This window comes from Mobula hypostoma, chromosome 5 (genome assembly GCF_963921235.1).
Source record: "Mobula hypostoma chromosome 5, sMobHyp1.1, whole genome shotgun sequence".
Lineage (NCBI taxonomy): Eukaryota > Metazoa > Chordata > Chondrichthyes > Myliobatiformes > Myliobatidae > Mobula > Mobula hypostoma.
The window spans coordinates 86,731,445-86,758,634 of NC_086101.1; the positions used below are offsets into that span (position 1 = coordinate 86,731,445).

General features: G+C 40.6%; 1 protein-coding gene across 2 annotated transcripts in view; it reads left to right on the forward strand.

Moving 5' to 3' along the window:
- The window catches only part of LOC134346855 (low-density lipoprotein receptor-related protein 1-like), a 2,119,020-nt gene that overhangs the window by 791,884 nt on the left and 1,299,946 nt on the right, over positions 1-27,190 (forward strand). For both annotated transcript variants that reach the window (XM_063048628.1, XM_063048629.1), the window contains one exon: positions 23,394-23,657. In XM_063048628.1, the coding sequence (XP_062904698.1) occupies positions 23,394-23,657 (264 nt within the window). The remainder of the gene's footprint in view (positions 1-23,393; positions 23,658-27,190) is intronic.

Below are 27,190 nucleotides of genomic sequence, written 5' to 3' on the forward strand. Positions count from 1 at the left end.
GATGATTCAAAGGTTGCATAAATCACTATAGTTTGGTAAAGAAGCATTCTGTTCACTACAACAAAAATACACTTGAAGACTGCAGAAAGAATAGTGTAACACTAATGTACCAGGGAACTTTGAGCCCTCTTTACCAAAGCAGCTAATTTTATACAGTACACACCTTTTAAGCGAGACATTAATGCTCTCTCTCCAAAGCACCACGAATCATACAACCTGCATTATTCTCCTTCATTACCAAGTGCAGCATGTGAAGTGGTGCGTGTATTACAGAATTATTGAATTTGTCAAGGTTGTCCCAACAATATATATTGCAGCAATCTGCCAAAGCATGCTTCATTTGTGATCACTCAGCTCTATATGAACCACAAAGATCTCCATTGCTTAAGTAGGTGACTCATTTATAATGATAGGCAGAACGCCTTTGATATGAATTCATGATAGGCTAGGAGCTGTCAACATGCATTTATTTCCATCAGACCATCAGTAATATTGTTATGCCAGAAGCATGAATGGGGATGGCCGCTAACCAATGAAGGAAATTTTTTCAGTATTTCAAAGGCACTGATACATTATCCATATTAAATATCTTATAAAAGCATAGACTGACACACATAAGGAGCGATCTGGGAAATCGTCAAAGCCATGGTAATCAGTAAAGAGAAACTGAAGTTGAATGAGAACAAGTTTGTAGAGTTGAAGGAGGCTATAAAGGTAAGAATGTGTGAAGCTTTGGAAGAATGTGATAACAGAAGCAAATTTTAAAATTAAGACTTTGCTTAACAGGGAGACTTTGAAAGTCAGTGAGCACTTGGATGAGGGATGATTGGGACAATCTGAGTTAGGACATTGTGACGGTTACTCGACAGCTGAGGGACAGGTTAACTTGACAGATATTCACAGATGAATAGAACATGATTATTTGGAATGTCTCAGCTCATTAAAAATCTGCCTTCTCACATCAAGCTGCCTAATGCACTTGTGAAATCCTTGTTCCTCTGTGCTACCCTTCACATCCCACTTCAAAGCTGCTTCAAATTATTGTTCCCTTTTGACCTTCAAGAGAATGAGGCAGTGTAGCTATGCATGAAATACTGCTGAGATATATTGAAATATGTATCAGTTTTGAAAAACTTAAAGAATAATATTTAGTGAATGTGCTAAGGAATTCCCACATGTATCATGCATTTACCCGTTTATAATTCTGTATGCTAAAGCCATGGAAAGACACTGCATCAGAGGAGGCCATTCAGTCTACTGATCAGTACTGGATGGTAAAGTGCTGTCTAGCATAATCACAAATTTTAACTCCTGTAGCTACCTCATGTAGGATATGGTAACTCAAGTGCACATTCAATATCTTTTTCACTGTGGTGACAATATCTAACTTTACAATTCCAGAGTTTGACACAGCACTCTCTGGATGGAACTATATTCCTCATTTTCTCTCTAATTCTTTTTCTAATTATCTTACACCATTAATTCCTAGTTATTGGTTCCTCTGCTAACAGATCCAGTTTGGTTGTGGCATCAGTTAAATTTTATGTCAGCCTCCACTACAATAGGAGCAACACACACAAGAAGCTGGAAGGGGGAATCTGATAGGAAAGGATAGAAGACTATGGAAGAAACGTGAGGAGAAGGAGCAGCAGAGAGAAGTGATGGGCAAGTAAAGAGAGGGAAACAGGAATGGGAAATGGTGAGGGGTGGGGAGCAATTACCTGAAGTTCAAGAAATTGATGTTCATGCCATCATGTTGGAAGCTACCCCAGATGGAACAGAACTGTACTGTAATGTTGGAGGCCCATTTTTCACAATTCAGAAGAACTCAACTGGAGGCTGGATCAAGGTTACTGCACGTTGGATCCAGATGATAGGAGGCAGAGGACAGTGGTGAAAGTATGCTTTTCTGATGGGAGGTTCTTGAGCAGTGAAAGAGCACAGGTATCAATGATGGGATCTCTATTGTTTGTGGTATAATAATTTGTATGTGAATGTAGGATGACTGGCATAAACAATGAGGTGGATAGTGAGCAGTCTAAAGCTGCAGCAAGATATGTCAGATGGGAAGTTGGGTGGAGTGATGGCAGATGGAATTTAATCCTGACAATTGTGAAGTGATAGATTTTGGGAAGTCCATTTGGAATAGGACATTTGGAGTTCACAGAGAGTGGTAGATGCCTAGAATGATCTGCCCAGGACAGTGGTGATAGGGTACATAAGAGGCTTAAATAAGCATGTGAATGTGCAGACCGTGGAGGGATATGGATCATGTGCAGGCAGAAGGATGAGTTTAATACAGGGTCGTTATCTTAATTAGTTTGGTGCATCATTGTGGACTGAAGGACATGTTCCTGTGCTGTATTCTTCTATGTTCTATTGCATACAGTTCTGGTGACTACACTATAAGCAGGATGAGGATTGTGCTGGGGAGAGTGCAGAGAAGATTCATAAGGCTGTTGCCAGGATTGGAAGGGAGAGATTGGATAGGTGGGCTTATTTTACCAAAACAGAAGAGAGTGGGGTTGGCCAGTTAAAAGCATATGAAATTAGAAGAGATCTTAATAGGGGACACTATCAAAATCCTTTTTCCATGCTAGGGTATCAAAAATCAGAAGGCATACGTTTAAGATGAAAGGAAAGGCGTTTTGAGGGGGGTGGTTCTTTTTAACTCTGACAAAGTGGTAGAATCATCAAATTGGACAGATATTTAGAGAAGCACTTGAAAAGGCAAAAGGTATAGAAAGAACGAGACCCAATGGGACAAATGGGATTAATGTTGTTAGCAAAAAGGTTGCAAAGAATATGGTGAGCTGAAGGGTTGTACAATTCTAAGACTATATTCATTCCTTCTTCATGTCCTATAATGATAATTGGGTGGCAGGGTGGAGGTACGTCTCTACCAAAGAAAGTGTAAGGCGCTCCTTCCCTCTGCTAGCCTGCAGGTCACCCTTGGGCAAGGTGTAGTATTTACTTAGCAACTTCCCCTCCCCACCATTCAGGGTCACAAGAAGCCATGGGAGCAGATGGTGGATGATCGTATGTGCAGCAGGTGCATATCACAAGTCCTGGTTATGTGACCACTGACCGCCAGGCTGACAATCTTAAAAGAGTACTGATAAAGGATGGGGTCACCCATCTTGTAAAGACACTGCCCAGAAAAGGTAATGGCAAGCCAATTCTGTAGAAAAATTTGCCAGAATCTATCATGGTCATGGAAAGACCATGATCGCTCATGTCATTCGACACAGCACATAATGAATGAACAGATAATGATAATAACTTGAAAGTAAGAAAATATCATTGAAGTGCCTGGAAAGCAGATTGACAAGATCTTTGTAATACTAATAAAACAACAAAAAGAGTGGCACACACTCAGCAGGTCAGGCAGTAGCTCTGGATGAAGAAACAGCATTAGCTTTGCAGGTCCGAGCCTTTTATCCGTGTAATGTTATATTTTTCATCCCAATAGTTTATTAAATATCATCTGTGTCTATTTATTATATCCACTAACATAACACTAGAAAGTTCACATTTTTATGCCACCATAGTGTATCAAGGAAAAAGCATATTCCAACAGTGGAAACCAATAAGGAAAGAAGAATATTACTGTGTGTTCATAATTTTTACATGATATTAAAGGTCATGAAACTTTTTTGACATAGATCACTATTTCCACTCCAAAGTGAAACTTGTTTAGTGCCTAGTTATTGAAAAAAATCAATATACTCAGAGTGAAACATGCCATCTCATTACCGCACATAAAAATTGGCAGTATTAGCAGATGGTTTCCTTAAATCTCATTACAAGTTAATAAATACTTTCATTAACATCATAGATTCTGAAATTAATTGCTTTATGGAAATCAAGTAAGTAATGGTGAAGCCAGAGGTCATCTAATGGATGATGATGAAGATAATATGGAAGGAAGGGTCATTATTTGCCCAGAATTGAGCACTATTCACACACAAATTCAATAAATACATTTTCTACTGTTCATACAATCATTTGTAACCTGTTTTGGTGTTTATGTGAGTGTTGAGCTCTAATCCCTAGCAACACACACAAAGTTCTGGAGGAAATCAGCAGGTCAGACAGCATTTGTGGAAATGAATAAACAGTCAACTTTCGGGCCGAGAGCCTTCTTCAGGACCCATCACTCTGACCCCAAGTTTTGTTGATTTCATGTAAGTAAGTAATAGTGAACAAGAGGTGTCCCATCACACTTCAATCTAAAATCCATATTTGTTAATAGAGAAATGTTGTAAAGCTTCAAAGCTTTTTTTTACTGGGCATGCAACGTGCAGCCTGTTAATTGGGCCATCTTTCAGATGCTGCCATTACAATTAATATTTAACTCAATTGTAACTGTCACCCTGATTTTCACACCTTCTACCCCAGCCTCAGCCTCCTTCCTCACCACAGAAGTGGATTATGATTGAGGATTTGAGGTGATAATACCTTTGAAATTAGAGTGAATATTTGACTTTCTTTGCTGAAGGTCAAATTCATAGTGAATATTGCAAACACTTCAAAAATTGATGTAATCCAAATCTGATCTAAGCTATCAGTGAGTGTGTCATGTTGGACAAGTTGTAACTTTGGCTGAACATTGCCAAAAAACAGTTCTGCGTCTCATTGAATGAATGTGGATGGTCACTAAAGGAGTCACTAATCGTGTTTTGGGTGGTGGCAGTGGCACATACAATGAAAACTCATGGCCAGATAATTCACAGAGGAGTTTAATTCATAGTTGCGAAGTTTATGTATACCATGGCTGGGATATAACATCTGGAACTATGTATAATCAGCCATTCAGATCTGAGGTGAATTGAGATTTCTTCAGCTTTTGAATTCCTGACCCAAGATAAGTTTGGAGACTCAGTGACAGAGATCAATTGATTTTTATATATTAAGAGAAACAAGGAATATCTATCCCACCCAACTTAACACAACAGAAAAGTGTGTGATAGTTGAGGAATGAAATGGCATTTTTGAATCCATGAGATGGATTTAGACAATGATAATCCCAAAGATGATTTTTATGATATCACTGCACAGGGTCAATCCTTCTTTCACACAGGCTTGTCACATTAAAGCAAAGATTTCTGAGTGGTGGACTTCTGTCCAAAGGAACATTGGTATCTGATGGAAATGGAATTTCCCCTTTTTATTGCTTCCACTGTCAAAGGTCATTCTGGTTAAGGCTCTCGAGAGTGGCTAATGGGCTGTTCATTTGAAGTGTGTAGACATTCATTGCTTGCTAGTAGCATTAAATACACTTTATTTGTATTCTCTGCAGTCTCTTGTGTCTCCGCTAGACTTATACTTTGGCTTTCAAACTTAGTTTTATCAAGTACAATTTGGAAGCAATGTACAATGTTACCAGATATTTCAGTTTTATTTGCTGGGGATGTATTCCCTTACATTGGTTTTCATAACAGAAATTATCTATTGCACAGCTGACTGAATGAAAAGCAATTGATGAAATGGACAACCTCCAACAAACCCAAAGAAGTAGAACAGAAGAATCCCACCATTGTGTTGTGTTTGCTACATCTTCACTTCTCCAGGATCATCACAAATTAGCTGCACCCATTTATCAGCTTTAATTTTTTTTCTGAGATTAGGTGAGGCAGAAATTTGCACATGAGATATGGTCAGAATCAGGTTTAATACCACTGACACACATTATGTTGTGAAATGTATTGTTTTGTGGCAGCAGTACAGTGCAATACAAAAAAAATATTATCACAAACAAGAGAAAATCTGCAGATGCTGGAAATCCAAGCAACACACACAAAATGCTGGAGGAAATCAACAGGCCAAGGCAGCATTTATGGAAAAAAGTCGACATTTCGGGCCGAGACCCTTTGGAGGAACTGGAGGAAAAAAATCAGGAGTACATTTAACAGGTGGGGGAGGGGGAAGAGAAACAGGAGGTGATAGTTGAAACCAGGAGGGGGAGGGTTGAAGTAAAGAGCTGGGAAGTTGATTGTTGAAGGAGATATAGGGCTGGAGCGTAAACACAAAATACTCTGCAGATGCTGGGGTCAAAGCAACACTCACAACACGCTGGAGGAACTCAGCAGGTCGGGCAGCATCCATGGAAAATATCGGTCGACGTTTCGGGCCGGAGCCTCTGCCCCTTTCCTCTACAATCCTGATGAAGGGTTCTGTCCCAAAACGTCGACCGATCTTTTCCACGGATGCTGCCCGACCTGCTGAGTTCTTCCAGCGTGTTGTGAGTGTTATAGGGCTGGAGAATGGGGAGTCTAATTCGAGGGAACTGAATGTCATGGAAGAAAGAAAAGTGGGGGGGGGGGGCGAGGTAGGAGCACCAGAGGAAGGCAGTGGGCTGGCAAGGAGATAAGGTGAGAGAAGGAAAAAGGGATGGAGAAGGGTGAAGGGGCCATTACTGGAAGTTTGAGAAATCAATGTTCATGTCATCAGGTTGGAGGCTACACAAACAGAATATAAGGTGTTGTTCCTCCAACCTGAGTGTGGCCTCATCACGACAGTGGAGGAGGTCATGGATTGAAATATCGGAATGGGGGTGGGAAGTGGAATTAAAATGAGAAGGCACAGGGAGATCCCGCTTCTTCTGGTGGATGGAGCATAGTTGCTCAGCAAAACGGTCTCCCAATCTATGTCGGGTCTCACCGATATACAGGAGGCCACACTGTGAACACTGGACGTGGTATATGACCCCAACAGACTCACAGGTCATGTGTTGCCTCACCTGGAAGGACTGTTTAGAGCCTGAAAGATAGTGAGGAAGGAGGTGTAAGGGCAGGTGTAGCACTTGTTCCGCTTGCAAAGCTAAGTGCCAGGAGGGAGATCAGTGGGGAGGGACGAACAGACAAGGGAGACGCGTAGGGAGCGAACCTGGTGCAATCAGAAAGTGGGAGAGGAAGCTGGTGGAGAGGAAGGGAAAGACATGTTTGGTGGTGGAATCCCATCAGAGATAGCGGAAATTTTGGAGAATTATGTGCTGGACGTGGAGGCTGGTGGGTTGATAGCTGAGGACAAGATGAACCCTATCTCTGGTGGGGTGGCAGGAGGATGGGGTAAGAACAGATATCGTGGAGGAAGGGAAGCCCCTTTCTTTGAAAAGGAAGGACATCTTCTTTGTTCTAAAAGGAAAAGCCTCAACCTGAGAGCAGATGCAGCAGAGATGGCGGAAATGGAGGAAGGGGATGGCATTTTTACAAGTAGCAGGGTGGGAAGAGGTATAGTCCAGGTAGCTGTGAGAATCAGTGGGTTTATAATAGATGTCAGTGGGTAAGCTGTCTCCAGAGATAGAGGCAGAGAGACTGAGAAAGTGGAGGGATGTGTCAGAAATGGACCAGGTAAATTTGATAGCATAAGAAAAGCAGGGGATGGACACCAGTGTAGGCTTGGAACATTGATTGTTCCACGTAGTTGACAAAAAGACAGGCATAGCTGGAACCCATGCAAGTCCCATGGCTACACCTTTAGTTTGAAGGAAGTGGGAGGAGCCAAAGGAGAAATTATTAAGCGTGAGGACATGTTCTGCTAGGTGGAGGAGAGTAGTGGTGGAGGGAGACTGTTTTGATCTTGTACCCAGAAAGAAACAGAGAGCTTTGATGCCTTCCTGGTGGGGGATGGATGTATAGGGACTGGATGTCCATGGTGAAAATGAGCTGATGGAGCTCAGGGAACTTGAAATCGTTGAAAAGATCCAGAGCACGTGAAGTGTCACAGATGTAGATGGGAAGGGACTGAACGAGTGGGGGATAAGACTGAGTCGAGGTATCCAGATATGAGTTCAGTGGGGCAGGAACAAGCTGAAACAATGGGTCTACCTGGACAAGCGGGTTTGTGGATTTGCGTAGGAGGCAGAAACGGGAGGTGCAGGCTGTGGGAAATATGAGGTTGCTGGCAGTGAATGGGAGATTCACGGAACTAATAAGATCAGTGATGGTGTGGGGGACAATGGCTTTGCGCTCCTTAGTGGGAACCTGTTAGAATATTGTTATAGGTTACAATAAGAAATGTAATTATATACATAAACAGAGCAAAAAGCAATCAGAATAGTGAGGTCATGTTCATGGGTTCATGCACTGTTCTGAAATCTGATGGCAGAGAGGAAGAAGCTGTTCCTAAAACATTGAGTATGCGTCATTATGTTCCTGCACCTCCTCCATGATGGTAGTAATGAGAGGAGGACAGAAAAGATTGTCTTGCTAGAGTTTTACATGAATACCTATCTCCAGTGAGGATAGCTAAAGACTTTATCTGATGGGAAATTTATAGTTCACTTCAGTTATATTGTTATTATTTCAAAATATTTTTATTTATATCCATTATTTATTTTATTATATATTTATTTTTAATAGATACATTGAACACAAATACTACCCATTTTTCTCTACTTTCATTGAATGTCCAATTCTAAATATTCCCTCATTTAAATGCCTTAACATTGCTTATATTTCGTCAAATAGCAATTCACAAGAGAGGTCCCCTCCATGATCCTGTCCACAGTTCACATACCACCAAAGGCAGATGTTAAACAGGCACTCAGAGTATTGAATGCTGCCATCAGAAAACAAGAAACGGAATACCCTGATTACTTCCAAAACAGTTGGGCTTGTTTGAAGAAATATCTGCAAAATTATCATCAACATATAGCCTGAAGCATCAGGGGTCCCAACACACAACCACTGCTATACTACAATTAGGAATGTCTACTGATCCATTCCTAGACCACATTTCTGGAAATCTGATCACTTAGCTGCCCTCCTCCTACTTGCATACAGGCAGAGGCCAAAGAGCAAGGGGGAGGGAATGTCAAGGGAACATCAACTCAGACCATGAGAGCCCTATGTCAAGCATTTTCATGCCTTACAAGGCGCAGATTGGAAGTCTGTGTGGGGCGCCACCCCTCACACAGACTAGAGCAATGTCTGATTAAGTCAAGGACACAAATACGCAGCCACAGCTGAGGCTCGAACTAGCAACCTTGAGGTAACTAGCCAAACACCTTAACCACTTGGCCACGTGCCCGACACAGCAAGGCTCTAAAGATAAAGACAACAAAGAGATGGTCACGGGAGGCAGAGGAACTGCTACAGGATTGATTTGAGTTGATGGACTGGGTAGTGTTCAAGGACTGAATGATACACCATAGTTGTCACAGACTTTATACAGTCACGTACGAGCGTGTCCCACAAAATTATTCAGCCCTGGATGAACCATGAGATGCAAAAACTACTGAGGGCCAAAATAGCAGCATTCAGGTCTGGAGACCGAGCAAGATACAGGAAGTCTGTCACTGGGGGATGCTCGACAGCTGTGGTAGGGGTTGAATGCCATTGCCTCCTACAAAGCGAAATCAAGAGATATAAGTGACAGTGAGGCTTGACTCCCAGACAAGCTGAGTGCCTTCTATGCTCGCTTTAACCATCAAAACATGGAGGAACCTTCACAAACTCCCACAGCCTCTGATGACCCTGTGATTTCGGTCTCTGAGACTGATGTGAGAGGAACCTAGAGGAGGCTGAACCCACAGAAGGCATCCGGCCCAGATGGAGTGAGTGGATGAGTACAAAAGACCTGTGTTGATCAACTGGCTCGAGTGTTCTTTGATATCTTTAACCTCTCGCTTCAGCAGTCTGCTGTGCTGAAGTGCTTCAAGCAGGCTTCAATTACACCGGTGCTTCAGAAGAACATGGTGACCTGCCTCAATGACTATCATTCAGTAGCACTTATATCCACTATGATGAAGTGCTTTGAGAGGTTGGTAATGGAACATATCATATCCTGCCTGAGAAGCAACTTGTATCCATTCCAATATGTTGAACATCACAACAGATCCACAGCAGATGCCATTTCATTGGCTCTTCATTCAACCCTTAAACACCTGGACGGTGAAGATGCATATATCAAAATACTGTTCATCGATTACAGTTCAGCATTCAATCGTACAGTTTAGTATCCCCTCATAACTAATCAATAAGCTTCAAGCCTTCGGTCTCGATTCCTCCTTGTGCAATTGGATCTTCAATTTCCTCAAATTTGGCAAAAAACATCTCCTCCACAATCAGCATCATCACAGATACACTACAAGCCTGTGTGCTTAGTCCCTGCTCTACTCACTTTGTACTTATGACCTTGAGGCTGCGCACAGCTCCAGTGCCATATTTAAGCTTACTGACGACACCAATGTCACTGGCCAAATCAAAGGTGGTGATGAATCAGCATGTCAGAGGAAGATTGAAAATCTGACTGAATAGTGCCACGACAACAACCTCTCACTCAATGTCAGCAAAACCAAGGAGCTGATTATTGACTTCATGTGGAGGAAACCTGAGATTCACTGGGAGATTAGTGCTGGAGAGAGTAAGAAACTCGAAGTTTGTTGATATTATCATGTCAGAGAATTTGTCCTGAGTCCAGCATGTAAATGCCATTATGAAGAAAACATTGCAGCAGCTCAACTCAGAAGTTTGTGTAATTTCAGCATGACATCTAGACTTTTGACACCATTCTATAGCTGTTTGATGGAGAGTTTATTGACTGGCTGCATCATAGCCAGGCATGAAAACACCAATATGCTTGAATGGAAAATCCTACAAAGAGAAGTTGTTGCAGTTCAGCCCATCACTGGTGAAGTCCTCCACACCATGGAGCACATCTACACAGAAAGCTGTCGCAGGAAAGCAGCATCCATTATTAAGGACCCCCACCATATAGGTCGTGCTCTCTTCTCACTGCTGCCATCAGGAAGAAAGTACAAGAGCCTTTGGTCTCACTGCACTAGGTTCAGGAACAGTTATAATCCCTTAACCATTAGGGTCTTGAACCAGTGGGGATAACTTCTCTCAGCTTCACTTGTCCCATCACTGAGTTGTTCCCGTAACCTACGGGCTCACTTTCAAATACTCTTCATCTCATGTTCTCGATATTTATTGTTTTTTTTGTATTTGCACAGTTTGTTGTCTTATGCACATCGATTGTTTGTCTTTCCTATTGGGTGTGGTCTTTTATTGATTCTATTGTTGGGGTGAGTTGTTCTCCAATCTTGGCAATCCATTTGCAAACTTTCCTCACCATACAAGGATCTATCATCAGCGCACTGTTCACTTGTGGTGTGTCCTTTGAATGCTTGGCCTTTATATACCTTTTAATCAGTTGATTGATCATCATTAGGGAAACCCAATTGTGACATAGGGTGGGGAGGTCTCATCACTGATTGGTTGTGTGGCAAACTCTGTACATTGTCTGGAATTTTATTGATTCCACTGTGTTTCAGGAATTACTGTGTATGCCTGCAAGAAAATGAATCTCAGGGGTGTACGTTGTAAGATACATATGTACTTTGATAATAAATTTACTCTGAACTTTGAACTATTATTTGAAGCTTTTGAGGCACTGATCCACAGGACCTAACCCCTCAGTGTCTAGTGGCATCTAGACCCTCAAGTATGGTCTTTCCCCTCAAAGATTTTATAGAGGCTGCACTGAGCTTCAGGGCATTCCTCACCACTACTTCTGCACACTGGAGTGTGCCAATTGGCAGCATTTTCTTGCAGGCATCTCCTTGGAACTTAAGACCAAGTTTTGAGGAAATCAAAGCGTATCTTTCCCTGAGTTTTTGATCTTCCTGCAGCAATTGATATTTATCTCAGTAGTTGCCTGTGGAAATAACCTGTGGTGTTATACAACTGCTTGGGATGTTCTGCAACAAAGAGTCTTGTATTAGTTTATAGACTTCCTATACTACCACAACTTTGCAATAGTTTTACCAAAACATATTTTGGGTAAATGCTTCAATGCAATTGTTGTTGCATGAGGTTGCAGTATTTGTAGCTAATTCAAGTTAATAGGGATATTTTCACTGAATATTAAATGTAAATTAAACTATTAATTAGCTGTAACTCTCACCAAACAATATTCAAAATTAAATGTATTAATTGGATGAATACAGTTGAACTAACAGCTCAATGAGGAAAACTGCAGGGACACAGACTGTAGTTTCATACATCAAAGTTGCTGGTGAACGCAGCAGGCCAGGCAGCATCTCTAAGAAGAGGTACAGTCGACGTTTCAGGCCGAGACCCCGAAGGTCTTCCTAGAGATGCTGCCTGGCCTGCTGCATTCACCAGCAACTTTGATGTGTGTTGCTTGATTTTCCAGCATCTGCAGAATTCCTGTTGTTTGACTGTAGTTTCATTTTGGGTTCAGTGTGCTACTGCAATTATTACTAGGATTTGGTGCATTTTGGATTATAGGCATCGTAACTTTGAGTAAGATAATGCTAGTTAGGTTGATAGCTTTTATTTGATCATAAAGGCTGAATGAGGCCAATTTGTGCTCTCTTCAGAAGTATGTGCTTCAGGTTAAAATTGCACTAAGTATAATTGGAAATGACATTGTGTCGTAGCAGGTTGACATTACTCTTAAAATACAAAATCAGGTATTCCTTTATAAAATATCTTTAAATCACACTGGCATGATCAACATTGAATGGCTGCAAAGCAAACACATATCAGCTGTAATGTGCCAAATCTGGTACACATTTCTTTTGTAAGGTTATCTCTCAATTTCTTTTTATTTGCTCTTTAGGGTTCTAGAGAGGCAATGAACATGCAGAGCATCAATTTTATCACCCAGTTATTCTGAAAAATAACAATTAACAACAGCAAATATTGATTAGTTAGTCCTCATTCCAAGTATTCAACTTCTCTGGGATTTACAATAGACAATAGCACAAGCCCTTTAGCACACCAAATCCAGAGCTCAGTACAGAAGCATAGGTTGTTCTTCACCTTGATCTTTTTTGAACAAATTGTGAATAAAATCAGCTATTTCATCCTCACTGATGAGTCATGACTATGAGTCAACCATGAATATAAATCTGCACTGGCAAGATTATAAAATGAGCTTTTTACCCACTTTCACTATTGGTTCAAAATTTGATATACTTAGGCTACGTCCACACTAGACCAGATAATTTTGAAAACGCCAGTTTCGCGTAAAGGTGTCCACACCAGGCGTTTTTGAAAATACCTCCATCCACATTAAAACGGGTATTTGGGCGAATCTCCTCCTACTGGGCATGCGGAGGACACATCTACAGAAAACAAGCGAAGAGGAAACGGTATACTTGGTGCGCGTTTGTCCAGTTACAGACTAGAAACTTAAAAGGAAATTGCCAAACGACGGACAGCTGTTGGCTCTAGTGCAGGAGGTCTTAAAACAAAAAAAAATACTGGAGAATATGGAGGCAACCAACAGGGAGTTCACGGACAGTATGACCCGGTTGACAACGAACATTGAAAAACTGACTAACTCTGTTGCAGAGGGATTTGCAATGATGAGGAATATGATGGCTCCCCCCACCCCAGTACTTTTCACCACCACAATACCAGCCTCACAGCCACTACAATAGCTACACATATGGACACACAGACTCCCCCCCCCCCCCCCGGGTAGCCCCACCAAAATCTTCCCCACTCCCACAGAGGGGGCACCCTGGAAACATTTCCTACAGCCATAGTCTCTTCACCGATGAAAGGGACGACAGGTTTTTTAAAACCTCCGGTTACCCCATACACACTACAATGCCCAACCGGCATTTTCAGATTTAAACACTCTGGAGAGCATTTTAGAAATGCTCCATTTTCGGGGGAGGAAAATGCAATTTCAGTGTGGACAGAGGGTCAAAATGAAGAGAAAAAGCTTCAGTTACGGATTTATCTGGTCTAGTGTGGACGTAGCCTTACTTTGAGCGTACGTTGAGGATTTGATCTGTTGAATGAGATAACATTTATCTCCTGGATGAGGTTGATTTGAAACTTCACCCCAATTTTTTATCACTGAGCAGAGGAAATAACAACTCTCTAGAGCTGGCGAGATGACCACAATAAAGATGAATGAAAGAACATGGGAAATAGGAGCAGGAGTGGACCATTTAATATGATTATGTCTGATCAGATCTAGTCTTGTCTCCTCTTCAAATTTCTGTAGCCCTCAATTCCTTGAGCTTTCAAAATGCATTTACTTCTCTTTAAATACCCCCAATGACAGAGCATCCGCATCCTCTCTTGAAGAGAATTCCAGAGATTTATCACATACTGCTGGATATACTTTTCACTGCTATTAGCATTTTTGAACATAGGTTAAATAATTTTCAGCAAAATAAAAGAAAACAAGATTAGATCAGTTCAAATCAATTTGTGTGCCTCAGTGCTGCAGTGGTTAGTACTGCTGCCTCACCACTCAAGAACCTCTGTCTATGTGGAGTCTGCACGTTTGTCCTTGTCAAGGATAAAGAGGAGGACGGGATTGGGGAGAGGAGATGATAGGCAGTGAGAAGACGTACAGGGCCAGAGTGGGGAATAGAAGAAGAGGAGAGTGGGGAGTAAAGTTCTTTTACCCGTAGGAGAAATTGATATTCATCCAGTAGGTTGGATGGTACACAGGCGGGGAATATAAGGTGTTGCTCCTCCACCTTGAGGGTGGCCTCACCATGGCATAAGAGGAGACAATGGACCAACATGTCGAAACAGGAATGGGAATTAAAATATTTGGCCACTGGGAAGTTCTGCTTTTGGCGGATGGTGCAGAGGTGCTCGACGAAATGGTCCCCCAATTTATGATGGGTCTCACCAGTGTAGAGGAGGCTGCATTGGGAGAACTGGGCATAATAGACAAGCACAGCATTTTCACAGGTGAAGTATTTCCTTACCTGGAAGGACTGCTTGAGGCCCTGAATGAAGGTGAAGGAGGAGGTGAATGGGCAGGTGCAGCACTTTGGCTGTCTACAAGGATAAGTGCCAGAAGGGAGATTAATGGGGAGGGATGAATGGAAAAGAGCATCATGGAGGGAGCAATTCCTATAGAAAGTGGAGGGGTGGGAAGGTACAGATACGTTTGGTGGTAGGATCCATTTGGAGATGTGTGGAGAATGATGTGTCGGATGAGGAGGCTCATGGGGTGGTAGGTACAAACAAGAGGAACTCTATTACTGTTAAAGTGGCAGGAACATGGGGTGAGCGTGGATGTTTGGGAAATGGAGAAGATGCATGTGAGGGCAGCATCAATGGCGGAAAGAAGGAAACCCCGTTCTTTGAAGAAGGAGGACATCTCTGATATCATGGAAAGGAAAGCGCAATCTGGGATCAGATGGAGCAGAGGTGCAGGAACTGAAAAAAGGAATACATTTTTACAAGATGGGAAGAAATATAGTCAAGATAACCATGGGAATCGGTAGGTTTATAAAAGATGTCAATTGACAGCTTGTCTTCAGAGTTGGAGACAGAGAGATTGAGAAAGGGGAGGGATGTGTCAGAAATGGACAAAGTGAATTCAAGGACAGGATAAAGTTGGAGGCAAAGTTGATAAAAATAGACAAGCTCGGCGTTGGTGCCAATGTAGTAAAGGAAGAGTTAGGAAGCATTGCTAGGGAAGGTTTGGAACATGGACTGTTCTACGTAGCCAACAAAAATGCAGGCATGTATGTGCTACATAGATATTAGCAGGTAAACTGCATTATATGCATTCAGTGGCTACATTATTAGATACCTCCTGTACCTAATAAAGTGGCCACTGACTCTAGGTGTAGGTTTTCACAAATGAAATGGCATGAGGCATTTTATGCTTAAGGAAAACAGTAACAACTCATTCACTGAACTACAGATACAAAGCACAAAAGCATCGTAAGAGAACTTCACATAATTGCATCATCACAACAGACCAGCCTCTTAAAATGAACCCCCAACTCAATGTCAGTGACTGTGCATGAAGAGTTCTTTAAAAATAAAACAACGGTGGTTATTTCCTAGAAGAGACACCATGTAGCCCATTAGCTCTGTTGGCTTAGTAACCACGAGGCACGTTCGGACTTTGATCATACAAAAGTCTGCAAAAGGTGAGTTTTCCATGATCATTATTTATTGTGTTCAGGTGGATTTTCTAGCAGACTCACCATGCTCAATGCTTTGGAAATGCTGAACAATGCTACAACATAGTAAGGCTTGGTGTTATCATCGGTGATTCCTCGCAGTGTGAATTCAGCCTTGGCTTGTACAAACCAAGTGACGGAATTTTGCTCCCAAAACTCCTGCAGTTTCAAAGTGATAGCACTGGCCGACAAGCTTAGTAACTCTGGAATCATCCTAGAGCATAGGGGTCAATAATGCAGGTTTTCATGAATAAAATCATATGAGCCATTTTATGTTTAAGAAAAACACTAACAAACCATTTATGGTACTCCAAACACTGAATACAAAAGCATATCTGATTAATTTGAATTTCTGTCACCTTCCTGTCAGTATGAATCAGTCTGGCCATTCTCTTCAGACCCCCCTCACTGACAAGATGTTTTCATCCATAGAACTGACTATCACCGGATGTTGTTTATTGTTTTTCACACCGTTCTCTGTGAACTCTAGAGACTGTTGTGCATGAAAATCTCAGCAGATCAGCAGTTTCTGAGATACTGAAACCTGGCACCAACAACCATTCCACAGCCAAAGTCACTTAGATCACACTTCTCCCCTATCATGATGTCTGGTCTGATCAACAACTGAACCTCTTGATCATGTTTGCATGCTTTTATGCATTGAGTTTCTGCCACATGATTAACTGATTCAATATTTGCATTAATGGGCAGGTGTACAGATGTACCTAATAAAGCGGCCATTGAGTATCTGTTAAGTTGAAAGGGGTGCTTAATTTGATCAGTAAAATTTGAAATACTTTTACAACAAATGTATGTGAAAAGATTTCACCTCTGTATCTTGCACAACATTGCCTGCATGCGAAAACAAATGCTATGGTATTTCATTCCAACATTCTGAGCAATACAGAATGTTTACAGGCAAGGATAAAGTTTGTAAGTTCAACTAGTAACTCAAGACTTTAAGAATCCACTATATTATCTCAGTTACATAACTTCTTGTGGTATTCCATGGGGCAGGAGATACAAAAGCTGAAAGCACACTTCACTGGGCTCAAAGACAGCTTTTACTGTGCTCTTTTGGATGGTTCCTTAATAAGACAATGTTGTGCTGACCTTATAAACTAATCGGAGATCAATCTAACCCTTCCCTCCCTTTTTCTGTCACCCATGCCCCTATCCAAGAATTTCTTAGAAGTCACTATATATCTGCCTCTATTACTACCCCTGGCAGGGAGTTTCACTCACCTATTTCTCTCTGGGTTTAAAAAAAATACTCTGACATTCCCCCCTATATTCTTTTCCAATCACCTTAAAATTATGCCCTCTGGTATTAGCCATTTCCACCATGGGGAAAAACCCTCCGGCTATCGACTCGACTTATGTATGCCTCTTATCATCTTGTACATCTCTGTTAAGTCCCCTCTCATCTTCCTTCGTTCCAAAGGGAAAAGCCCTAGCCCTGTCAACCTATCCCTATAAGAAATGTCTCTAGTTTAGGTAGCATCCTAGTAAATTTCCTCCGCGTACACTCTAATGCTTCCACATCCATCCTAGAAAGAGAATTATAATCAGAGCCGAACACAATATTCCATGTGCAGTCTAACCAGGGTTTTTGTCAAATCCTACATTAGCTTCATCACGCAAACACGAGGAAATCTGCAGATGCTGGAAATTCAAGCAACACACATAAAAGTTGCTGGTGAACGCAGCAGGCCAGGCAGCATCAATAGGAAGAGGTACAGTCGACGTTTCGGGCCGAGACCCTTAGTCAGGACTAACTGAAAGAAGAGCTAGTAAGAGATTTGAAAGTGGGAGGGGGAGGGATTGAGCCAAGAGCTGGACAGGTGATTGGCAAAAGGGATATGATATGGATCTCCCCCTCCCCCTCCCATTTTCAAACCTCTTACTAGCTCTTCTTTCAGTTAGTCCTGACGAAGGGTCTCAGCCCGAAACGTCGACTGTACCGCTTCCTATAGATGCCGCCTGGCCTGCTGCGTTCACCAGCAACTTTGATGTGTGTTGCTTCAGCTTCATCAGTTACCTCAGAACCTACAAAACTGAAGTGAATGTAATCATTTTCAAACCCAAAAAAAATCTATCTGAGATAGATATATTTGCAAGTTGTGACTTTGTATCCCAATAGTAGTTTCTCCACTTTTATCCTGTTGTCCTTGAGCAAACAGTAACCAACTTTTGTTTTGAACGAGCAACATTATGTAATTTAACATAATGAAGTGCTCACAAATGTAACTTTAGTCTTCTAATAAAGTATAACATATAAAAAGACACCATGTATTTCATATTCACAATAGAGAATCCACAATATCCCTTGATAAAAACAGCAGATTTTTATAAGCTCTCAGGAGTATACATGGAAACTTGGCACAAACAAGAATTACTTTAATCTTTAACGTTCTTCAACCATAATGAGACCAAACAGTACAGGCATGTGTGAAGGATCATAAATTCTGAAGCTGTGAAAAATCTGCAGGTGAACAGAAATTGGTACTTATCCCTGTTCTCCCAACTTAAACCAGAAAGGTCAATAGATTTTTCTTGTTAATTTGCATCTAACTTTGTGTCAGAGAGAAAGAGGGAACATTGCTCAAATCCATATGAATTCTTGAGTAACACCAATGTATTAGAATTTATTCCATCTGCTTGGCACTTCTAAACATTTGCAATTGGATTCCCGACAGTCTCCTTTTCAGTGTTTATCAACCGTTCAGAGCTGATTATTAGAATTGGTTCATTGTTGCCACATGTACCAAGATGCAGTGAAAAGATTGCCTTGCATGGTGTTTGTGTAGGTCAAATCATTACACAGTGCCTTGAGGTAATACAAGGTTAACAATAATAAAATGAAGAATAAAGTGCACCGGCTACAGAGAAAGTGTTCTACATGTAGTAATAAGGTAAAAGATAATAACAAGGTAGATTGTGAGATCAGGAGTCCAAAATTTTTATAACAGTGATGTTGTAGCTGTTTTTGAGCCTGTTGCTACGTGCTTTCAGGTTTTTGCATCTTCTTGCTAATGACAGAGGGGAAAACAGAGAATATATGGGATGGGTGGGAGCTTTGATTACACTGGCTGCTTTACTGGGACAATGAGGAGTATAGACAGAGTGTGTGTTACAATACCATCTGTCATGCATCTGCATAGGATGTTTTCTATAGTGCATTGATACAAACTGGTGAGAGTCGATGGGGACATACCAAATTTTCTTTGTCTCCTGAGAAAGCAGAGATACATATAAGCTTTCCTGGTCATCAATGTGCTTTGGATCAGAATGGGCTATTGGTGATATTCACTCCGAGGAACTTGAAGCTCTCAGTTCTCTGAACTTCAGCACTTGTTTGTTGACAACAGAAGCGTGTACACTCCCCCGGCCCTTCAATGTCCAGTACTTTTGTTCTGATGACATTGAAGGAAAAGTTGCTGTCATGACACCATATTGCTAAGCTCGCTATCTCCTTCCTGCACTTTGACCATCATTATTGAGATGTTCCATTATGATGGTATTGCCTGCAAACTTGTAGATTAGTTACAGCAAAATACAATCGGAGGCTGAAGATTGTGAAGCATCAATGTTGAGAATGATTGTAGTAGAGATGAAGCTACCTTTCCTTACTGATGTTGGTCGGGAAGTTGTGGACCCAGTTGTAGAGGGAGGTTCGCTCTCAGGTCTCAGGGAATGAGTTGCTTGGAGAAATGCATTTACAGAAATGCAGAACATTTTTTTAAATAAAGACCATCATGGTTTGTGTTATTGATTAGCACCGATTTATTATTAGCACCGTTATTTAAATGGTAAAAAAAAACTGCAGTATGCTGTATTGCAGAGGAACTTGGGAGTCCTTGTGCATGAATCACAAAAGGTTGGCTTACGGATGCAGTAGGCTATCAGGAAAGCAAATGGGATGTTGGCCTTCATTGCTAGAGGGATTGAATTTAAAAGGAGGGAGGTTATGCAGCCTCTGTACAGAGTACTGGTGAGACCACACCTGGAGTACTGCATGCATTTCAGGTCTCCTTACTCCTCAAGTACGGTAGGATATACTAGCTTTGGAGGCAGTGCAGAGGAGGTTCACCAGGTTAATTCCAGACCTGAGAGGGTTAGACTATGAGGAGAGATTGAGTCGCCTGGGACTGTACTCACTGGAATTCAGAAGAATGAGAGGAGATCTTATAGAAACATGTAAAATTATGAAAGGGATAGATAAAATAGAGGCAGGAAAGTTGTTTCCACTGACAGGTGAGACTAGAACTAAGGGACATAGCCTCAAGATTCGGGGGAAGGCTTTTCCCAGAGGGTGGTGAATCTGTGGAACACTCTTTCTACTCCTGCTCCTATTTCTTATGTTCTCTTGTAATTGCTATGTCAGGGGGAATTCAGTGATCCTCCCGGAATTTCCCACAGTGGAGGTTTATTACACTGCTGCTGCACAATGCTTAATGCATTGACCCGGTATTGAAGAAAGTTAACAAAGTGATTTCATATGTTTGGAGTAGCCAAATTGCTGAATTTTCTTCTGAAATGCAAAAACATGGTTATTTTTAATGGAATTGTTTGTTAAACTGCTAATTGGTTGCTACTTAAGAAAAAGGAATGGGGTTTTTCTTGGCATTCTTTCCATAAGTTGAATGCAATAAGATATCCGTTTTCATTGCTACTTGGAACTTTCTCAGATATCCCCTTGTAGTAAAAACTTTCCAGTTACATCCAATAAGCAGAAGTCCTACATTCACAGCTTATTAAGAGCAATTCTCAGTTTCCTCTCCAACTTTCTTAAGCTTTTTTCTTATTTGGTGAGCACCAGATTCAGAGAATAGTAATAATATGGGAGGCTATTTGACCCTTCAGATCTAAGACCAAAAAACATAGGGGCAGAATTAGACACTCAGCCCATCGAGTCTGCTTGACTATTCCATTAAGGTTGATTTCTTATTCCTATCAATCCCATTCTCCTGCTTTCTACTCTTAACCTTTGATGCCTTGACTAACCAAGAACCTATCAACCTCTACTTGAAAAATACTCGATGACTTGACCTCCACAGTTGTCCATGGCGTTAAATACCACAAATTCACAACCCTCTGGCTCAAGAAATTCCTTCTCATCTCTGTTCAAAATGAATGTCCCTCTATTCTGCAGCTGTGCCTTTAGTCCTAGGCTCACCCACAAATGATAACATCCTTCTACATCCACTCTATCTAGACCTTTCAATATTTGATTGATTTCAACCCCCTCATTCTTCTAAGCTCCAGTAAGTACAGGCCAAGAGTCATCCAACACTCCTCACACATTAACTGTTTCAATCCCAGAATCATTCTTGTGAACCTTCTTTGGAACCTCTCCAATGCCAGTACTTCTTTTCTTAGATAAGGAGCCCAAAATTGCCTACAATATTCCAAGTGTGGTCTGCACAATGCCTCATAAAGCGTCAGCTATGCCAGCTTTATGTAATGACAAGCTATATACTTTGCCTCCCGTCCTTTTCATCATAATCCTTCATTATCTGTACATTTCCACAGTTTCAATCATTGTAATTGAATGTGCATCCTTGGTTTTTCCTACTTGTGCATTCAGATCCTCACCATCCTTGATAAAATATCTGTTTACCCTCTTACCACTTCTGTCTCTCTTAGTTTTTGATCAATCTTTCAACTGGAACATTTATTTGCACTTCTAAGTTTTAAATATCTTTTCTAGGTTCCTGACAGTCTATTGCAGTCTAGTTCCATTGGACAAGTCATAGTCATAGAATACTCTGACACAGAAACAGGCAATCATCTCAGTAAACCTGATCTGCACAGTCACTAAAGCCTTTATATCTCACAAAATGGAAGAAGCTTCTGGGCGAGTATCTGACAACAAGGCATATTTATCTTGGACCAAGTCTAGCATGTAGGATCAGCATAGATAGGCACTTTATAATTGACATGGGCATTTATTTATTTTATTCTATTTATTTGGGGATACAGTGTGGAATAGGCCCTTCTGAACCTTTGAGCCACACTGCCCAGCAGCCCCTGACATCCCCAATTTAACCCTAACCCATTCACAGGACAACTTGCAATGACCAGTGAACCTGACCAGTACATCTTTGGACTGTGGATGAAACTGGAGCACCTGGGGAAACCCCATGCATTCCACAGGGAGATGTACAACACTTTACAGAAAGACACTGTTATGTTGTGTAACTCTAAAACGTAAAATCTAATTGAAAAAAACACAGAGCCAAGCATGAGTGTCTTAGTTTCATTTTTACTTTAAGCGAGACACTGACATAAGATGTGGTGCTGTGATGACGTATGCCATTCATGTACATTTACATATAACCCATAATGAATTACGTAAACAAACCAAGAATGCTTAATCAATAATATTTACAATATTAATCAAATATTACGGATGCCGGATTGAATTCTGTACTCCGACTCCCTCAGCTATGATAGTGTTGCACTAATGGCTACATTACCTCAGTGGTGCTCAGGGTAGGGTAGAAAAGGCTTGTTTCTGTGCTCTGTGTCTCTACAATCCCATCTTATTAAAATGTAGCATCCAGAGCTTGACACAATACTCCACTTGTAGGTAAAGCAGTATTTTATAAAGGAGTTATTATGACTCTCTTTACACACAATGTTCCTACACAGAGCTCAGGATCTTATGTTTGTTTAAGCTGTTTTATAACCTGCCCAGCTATATTTAATAAACTGTGCACATATCTCTGTACATCTTTCTGTTCTTTTAGAATTGCGTAGCTACTTTATATTACCTTGTTTCACGAAGGGTTATCTGAAAATGTTACTGAAACATAGAGGCTGTCTGCAGATCATGGAAGGAATTGCAAACAATAGTGCGTTTACCCGCAGAAGAGCAGGAGCCCCTAGGGAATTCTGTTTTCTACTAACAGAGATCTCTGTGATTAGAATTTGGTCATATATTTATTATTTATACACATATCGCTGAGACAGAGAGCTGCATTCCTATTACTGTAGTAAGTGCTTTTGGCCAACTGTAGCCAATATTAAATAAGTTTTATGCTTTGATGATCCATTTAATTTAAAGAAAACTACATTAACATTAATATATGCATAGAAATTTGGTTTAAAAACACTTCAACGTACCAGGAGGGAGTAAGTTGACAAAAACGTACTTTTGAAAGATTTTTATTTGTCCACACTGAGGATAAGATAACAGCTCACTGCAGCTCATTACTGAGGCAACTAAATGACACCAATGGGAATTTATGGTTAATATTTAATGCAGTTTTTTTTGAAATTGTGTTACTGCTAATAGTTGTTTTAAACCATATTATCAAAGAGATCACAGCTTTCACACATCATATTACCTCAATCATGATCTGCACTGTTGGAAAGGTTTCTGAGTACAAGGTTAATGTAAAATATTTGTATTTTTAAATGAAACTGAAAATATGAAATTAATACTTTTCAGAACCCTTTGATTCACCACCTGTTCTTCTGATTGCCAACTTCAAAAGTATCGAGGTGATGGGTTTGGATGGATCAGATATTCCCACACAGAATTCCATCAATACTAATGGACTCATTGCATTGGATTTTATTTATGATGAGGAGCTAGTCTGTTGGATCACAGCTGAGGAAATGTCCACTCATACTGAACTGAAATGTGCCAAGATGACACCATTGAATGGATTTGTTGAAGAGAAAGTCATCAATATTTCACAAAGCCTCCACAGTGAGTACGACCAGAACTTACACCTACTTTAGAATGTGTTTCTTACGAATATGGAACAGCTTTAAAACATTTGCATCAACTAGTTGGAATAAATATCAACGTTACAGCAGAGAGAGTCTTTGATATAACAATAGCCAAGTGATGACAACTTCATGTTTTGGAAAAGAATTTAATTGAAAGGTTCTTTATAAAGTAAAACTGCCAAGTATTAATAAACATGGACATTTCTTTGAATAGCACCTTAATCTTAATGAAGTCTGAAGTTTTTCCAAGGTTTTTCTATTTAATGCTCTTTTTCTATTTGTCAGTCATCAGCAGGATATTCTCATCTTTCTAACTAACAACAGATTATATTTACTTTCATGCTGGATGTTATGCTGGTAGTTTTATTGTGATATCACTGATTAAAAATCCATGGCAATATGATTATTCCTTAGATACTGTTCTTACATACTAGTTCTAACATACTAGTTTCTTCCATAGTACTACAGTAAAGAATACTTCTTTTTAGACAAAAGGGCATGAGATTTACTCACAAAGAGGAATTTACAAGCAGAGGTCAAAATAAGTGAGCACTATTTCTAACTAAGAACATTGGAGGGCTAAAATATATTTTTTTCCCTTGTTTCCTCTGTTGAATCCTCATTTAGGTGCCAGGTTAATGTGGGAGGGCACACTAATTCCATTCGTGAGGAAAGTAATGAGGATTCGGTAGCAGTTCAGAAGTTTTTCAGGTGACTGGGATTGACCTACACTGCAAAATGCTTTGGCAAAGCCAGTTCATTAACTTTGGAATTTCCTTTAGCGTTGTGTAAAGGTCCCAGTGGATCAGACAGTACATTAGATTCATAATCAGAGGAGAAACTAAATTGCATAATAGGACACTGATTCCATTTTGTTTGGGCAGGATCAATTGTCACTTATTCTAACCCCTACATATCATTCTAATAGGATGAAACTTGTTTCTTGAGCATCACAAGCTTTTTTTAAAAATTACAATCATGCAATGCCTGAAACATCGTGTCATGGAGAATTTCTCTGTGGATATACTTTGTGACCTCTGCTCTAAATTGGTCATTTGACAATTTGATCTGCGCACTCAGCTTTGTTTTAATTTGTGACAGCCTTGCATGTGCACAGTTAGGGCATATTCTGGAGGTATGGAATAAAGGAAATATTAATTTCAACAGCAACTTGTCTCCAGATTTAAATATGGATGGCAGATTGAATTTAAAATGCAGCTCAGAACAATGGTGTTCTTGGAGCTGCAGGCTGGGGTTGATAGCTGGGGTTGACCCCATTCAGGCTGCATATGTGGGAGTGCAGCTAAAAAACAGTTGTGATTAACACTGCATCTGGAGTGTTGGTGTGAAGATCTAGGTGTTTGAAAATTGTATATAACTCAAAGGAAGCATTGTCCACCCAAAGTATAGAAGTAAACAATGTCATTGTAACTATTAAAACTATATTGTTACTATTGATCTTAAGGGTATAAAACTGTGATGTACTTTGAAATTATGAGCCTCCTCTTCCAAAAGTGTCTTCAGTACAATGCCTGCTTGTTGTGCGGAATGAAGACTTCTATATCACCAGCTTCAGTGTCTCCCTGTGACTTCGATCATAATCACAATGTGCACCTTTAGAATAGTCACAGAGAGATACAGCACATCAACAGGCCACTCAGCCCGATGAATCCATGCTGATCATCAGCCACTCATTTAAACATTTTCTAATTTTCTATGTTTTTAATTTTCCCCACATTCTCATCAGTTCTGGCCAGATTCCACCACTCACCCACTTTCTAGTTCATTTCAAATCATATTAAATGTTTGAGGCTTTATAAGGTATTGGTCAGACCACACTTGGAATATTTTGAGCAGCTTTGGGTCTCTTATCAAAGAGAAGATATGCTGGCATTTGAGAGGGTCCAGAGAAAGTTCATAAGAATGATGCCAGAAATGAAATGGTTAATGTATGAGGAGCACTTGATGGTTCCAGGACTGTACTTGCTGCAGTTTAGAAGAATGAGGCAGAGGGAATCTCACTGAAACCTATTGATTTGAAAGGCCTAGATAGAGTGGACATGCAGAGGATGTTTCCAATAGTGGGGGAATCTTAGATCACAGGACACAGCCTCAAAATATAAGAACATCCGTTTAGAACAGAGATGAGGAGGAATTTCTTTAGCCAGAAGGTAGTGAAACTGTGGAATTCATTGCCACAGACTGCTGTGAAGGCCAAGTCATTGGGTATACTTAAAGCAGAGGTTGATAGGTGTCAAAGGTTAAGAGGGGAAGGCAGGTGAACGGGGTTGAGAGAGATCATAAATCAACCAAGACTGAATTGTGGAGCATATTCAGTGGGCCATATGACCTAATTCTGCTCCTATGGCTTATGGTCTTATGATCTTATAGTTACTTTAGATTATTTTTTAAGGCTGAATGTTTCTGTACCTAGTAGTTCATTCTGTCACTGTTTAATTGGAGTTGAATTCTATTGACAGAGTACAACTTGCTGATGCTACCATAGTTGCATGTTTAGTGCTAACAAGCAGGAATGAGTTTTTGGTCTTTGGTTTGTTTAGCAGTTCCACTTAATAAAGAACAGGGACTATCCTCTACAGTGCCTTTAATACATTTAAATTTCCCAAGACATCAAGGATAAGAATCGACCATGGAGAATAACAATCAAACCCTGAACTGCTTCAGAACTTGAAATTTATGCATCAATAAGCCAAATTGGACTCAAGATCCTAGCTGATCTATTGTACCACTTGATTTTTTCCAATCCTGCTTTACCAGGAATAATGGCTCTGAGTTTGGTACACTCTGATTACTACTCTCTAGTAACTGACCATACTGAATAGCAACTCTACAAAAAAAATTGCAGTAACATGGTATCAACTTCATTATCTGCGTACATAACTTCTGAACAGTATTTTGCATTGCATTGACATTTAGCTACATTATTTCCTATGATCCCACTCAATTCCATATTTTAACTAACTCAGCCTACTTCCTTAGGTTTGGCCATTTCACTAATTGTGAATTTGACCAGTTTATCTTCAGGTTCTGAATCCAAGCAAGTATTTTAAGCTGTTGGCTGGCTAAGGCCTCAGCTGGTCAGAGTTGACCGTAGATATTGCGTCCCAGCTGTCTAGATCTGCAAGCCTGGGCAGAACAATATGGAGAGCAAGCTGTTGCCCATGTAGCAAGCCCCACCTTTCCATGCATTTGATGAACCTAAAGTAATGATAGAGACTGATATAGTTTGGTACCAGAAGCGTGCAGGAGTTGCCAGTCAGATTTGTACTCAATGTAGGACTGCCCTAGGGACTCCAGCTCCAGATTTTTCCCTAGGGTTTTACTCCCAAAGCCTTCCCAATGAGTAGGTATAGCCACAAGGAATTGGAGGTTTGAGATCAAGGTTTTTCTTCTCCTATATGAGCTGCCAGCCATGGCAAATGAGCCACATCTGCCCAAAGCAACTGGTTTTAAGGCACCAGTAACCTGCCTTTGTCCCTTCTCCTGTCA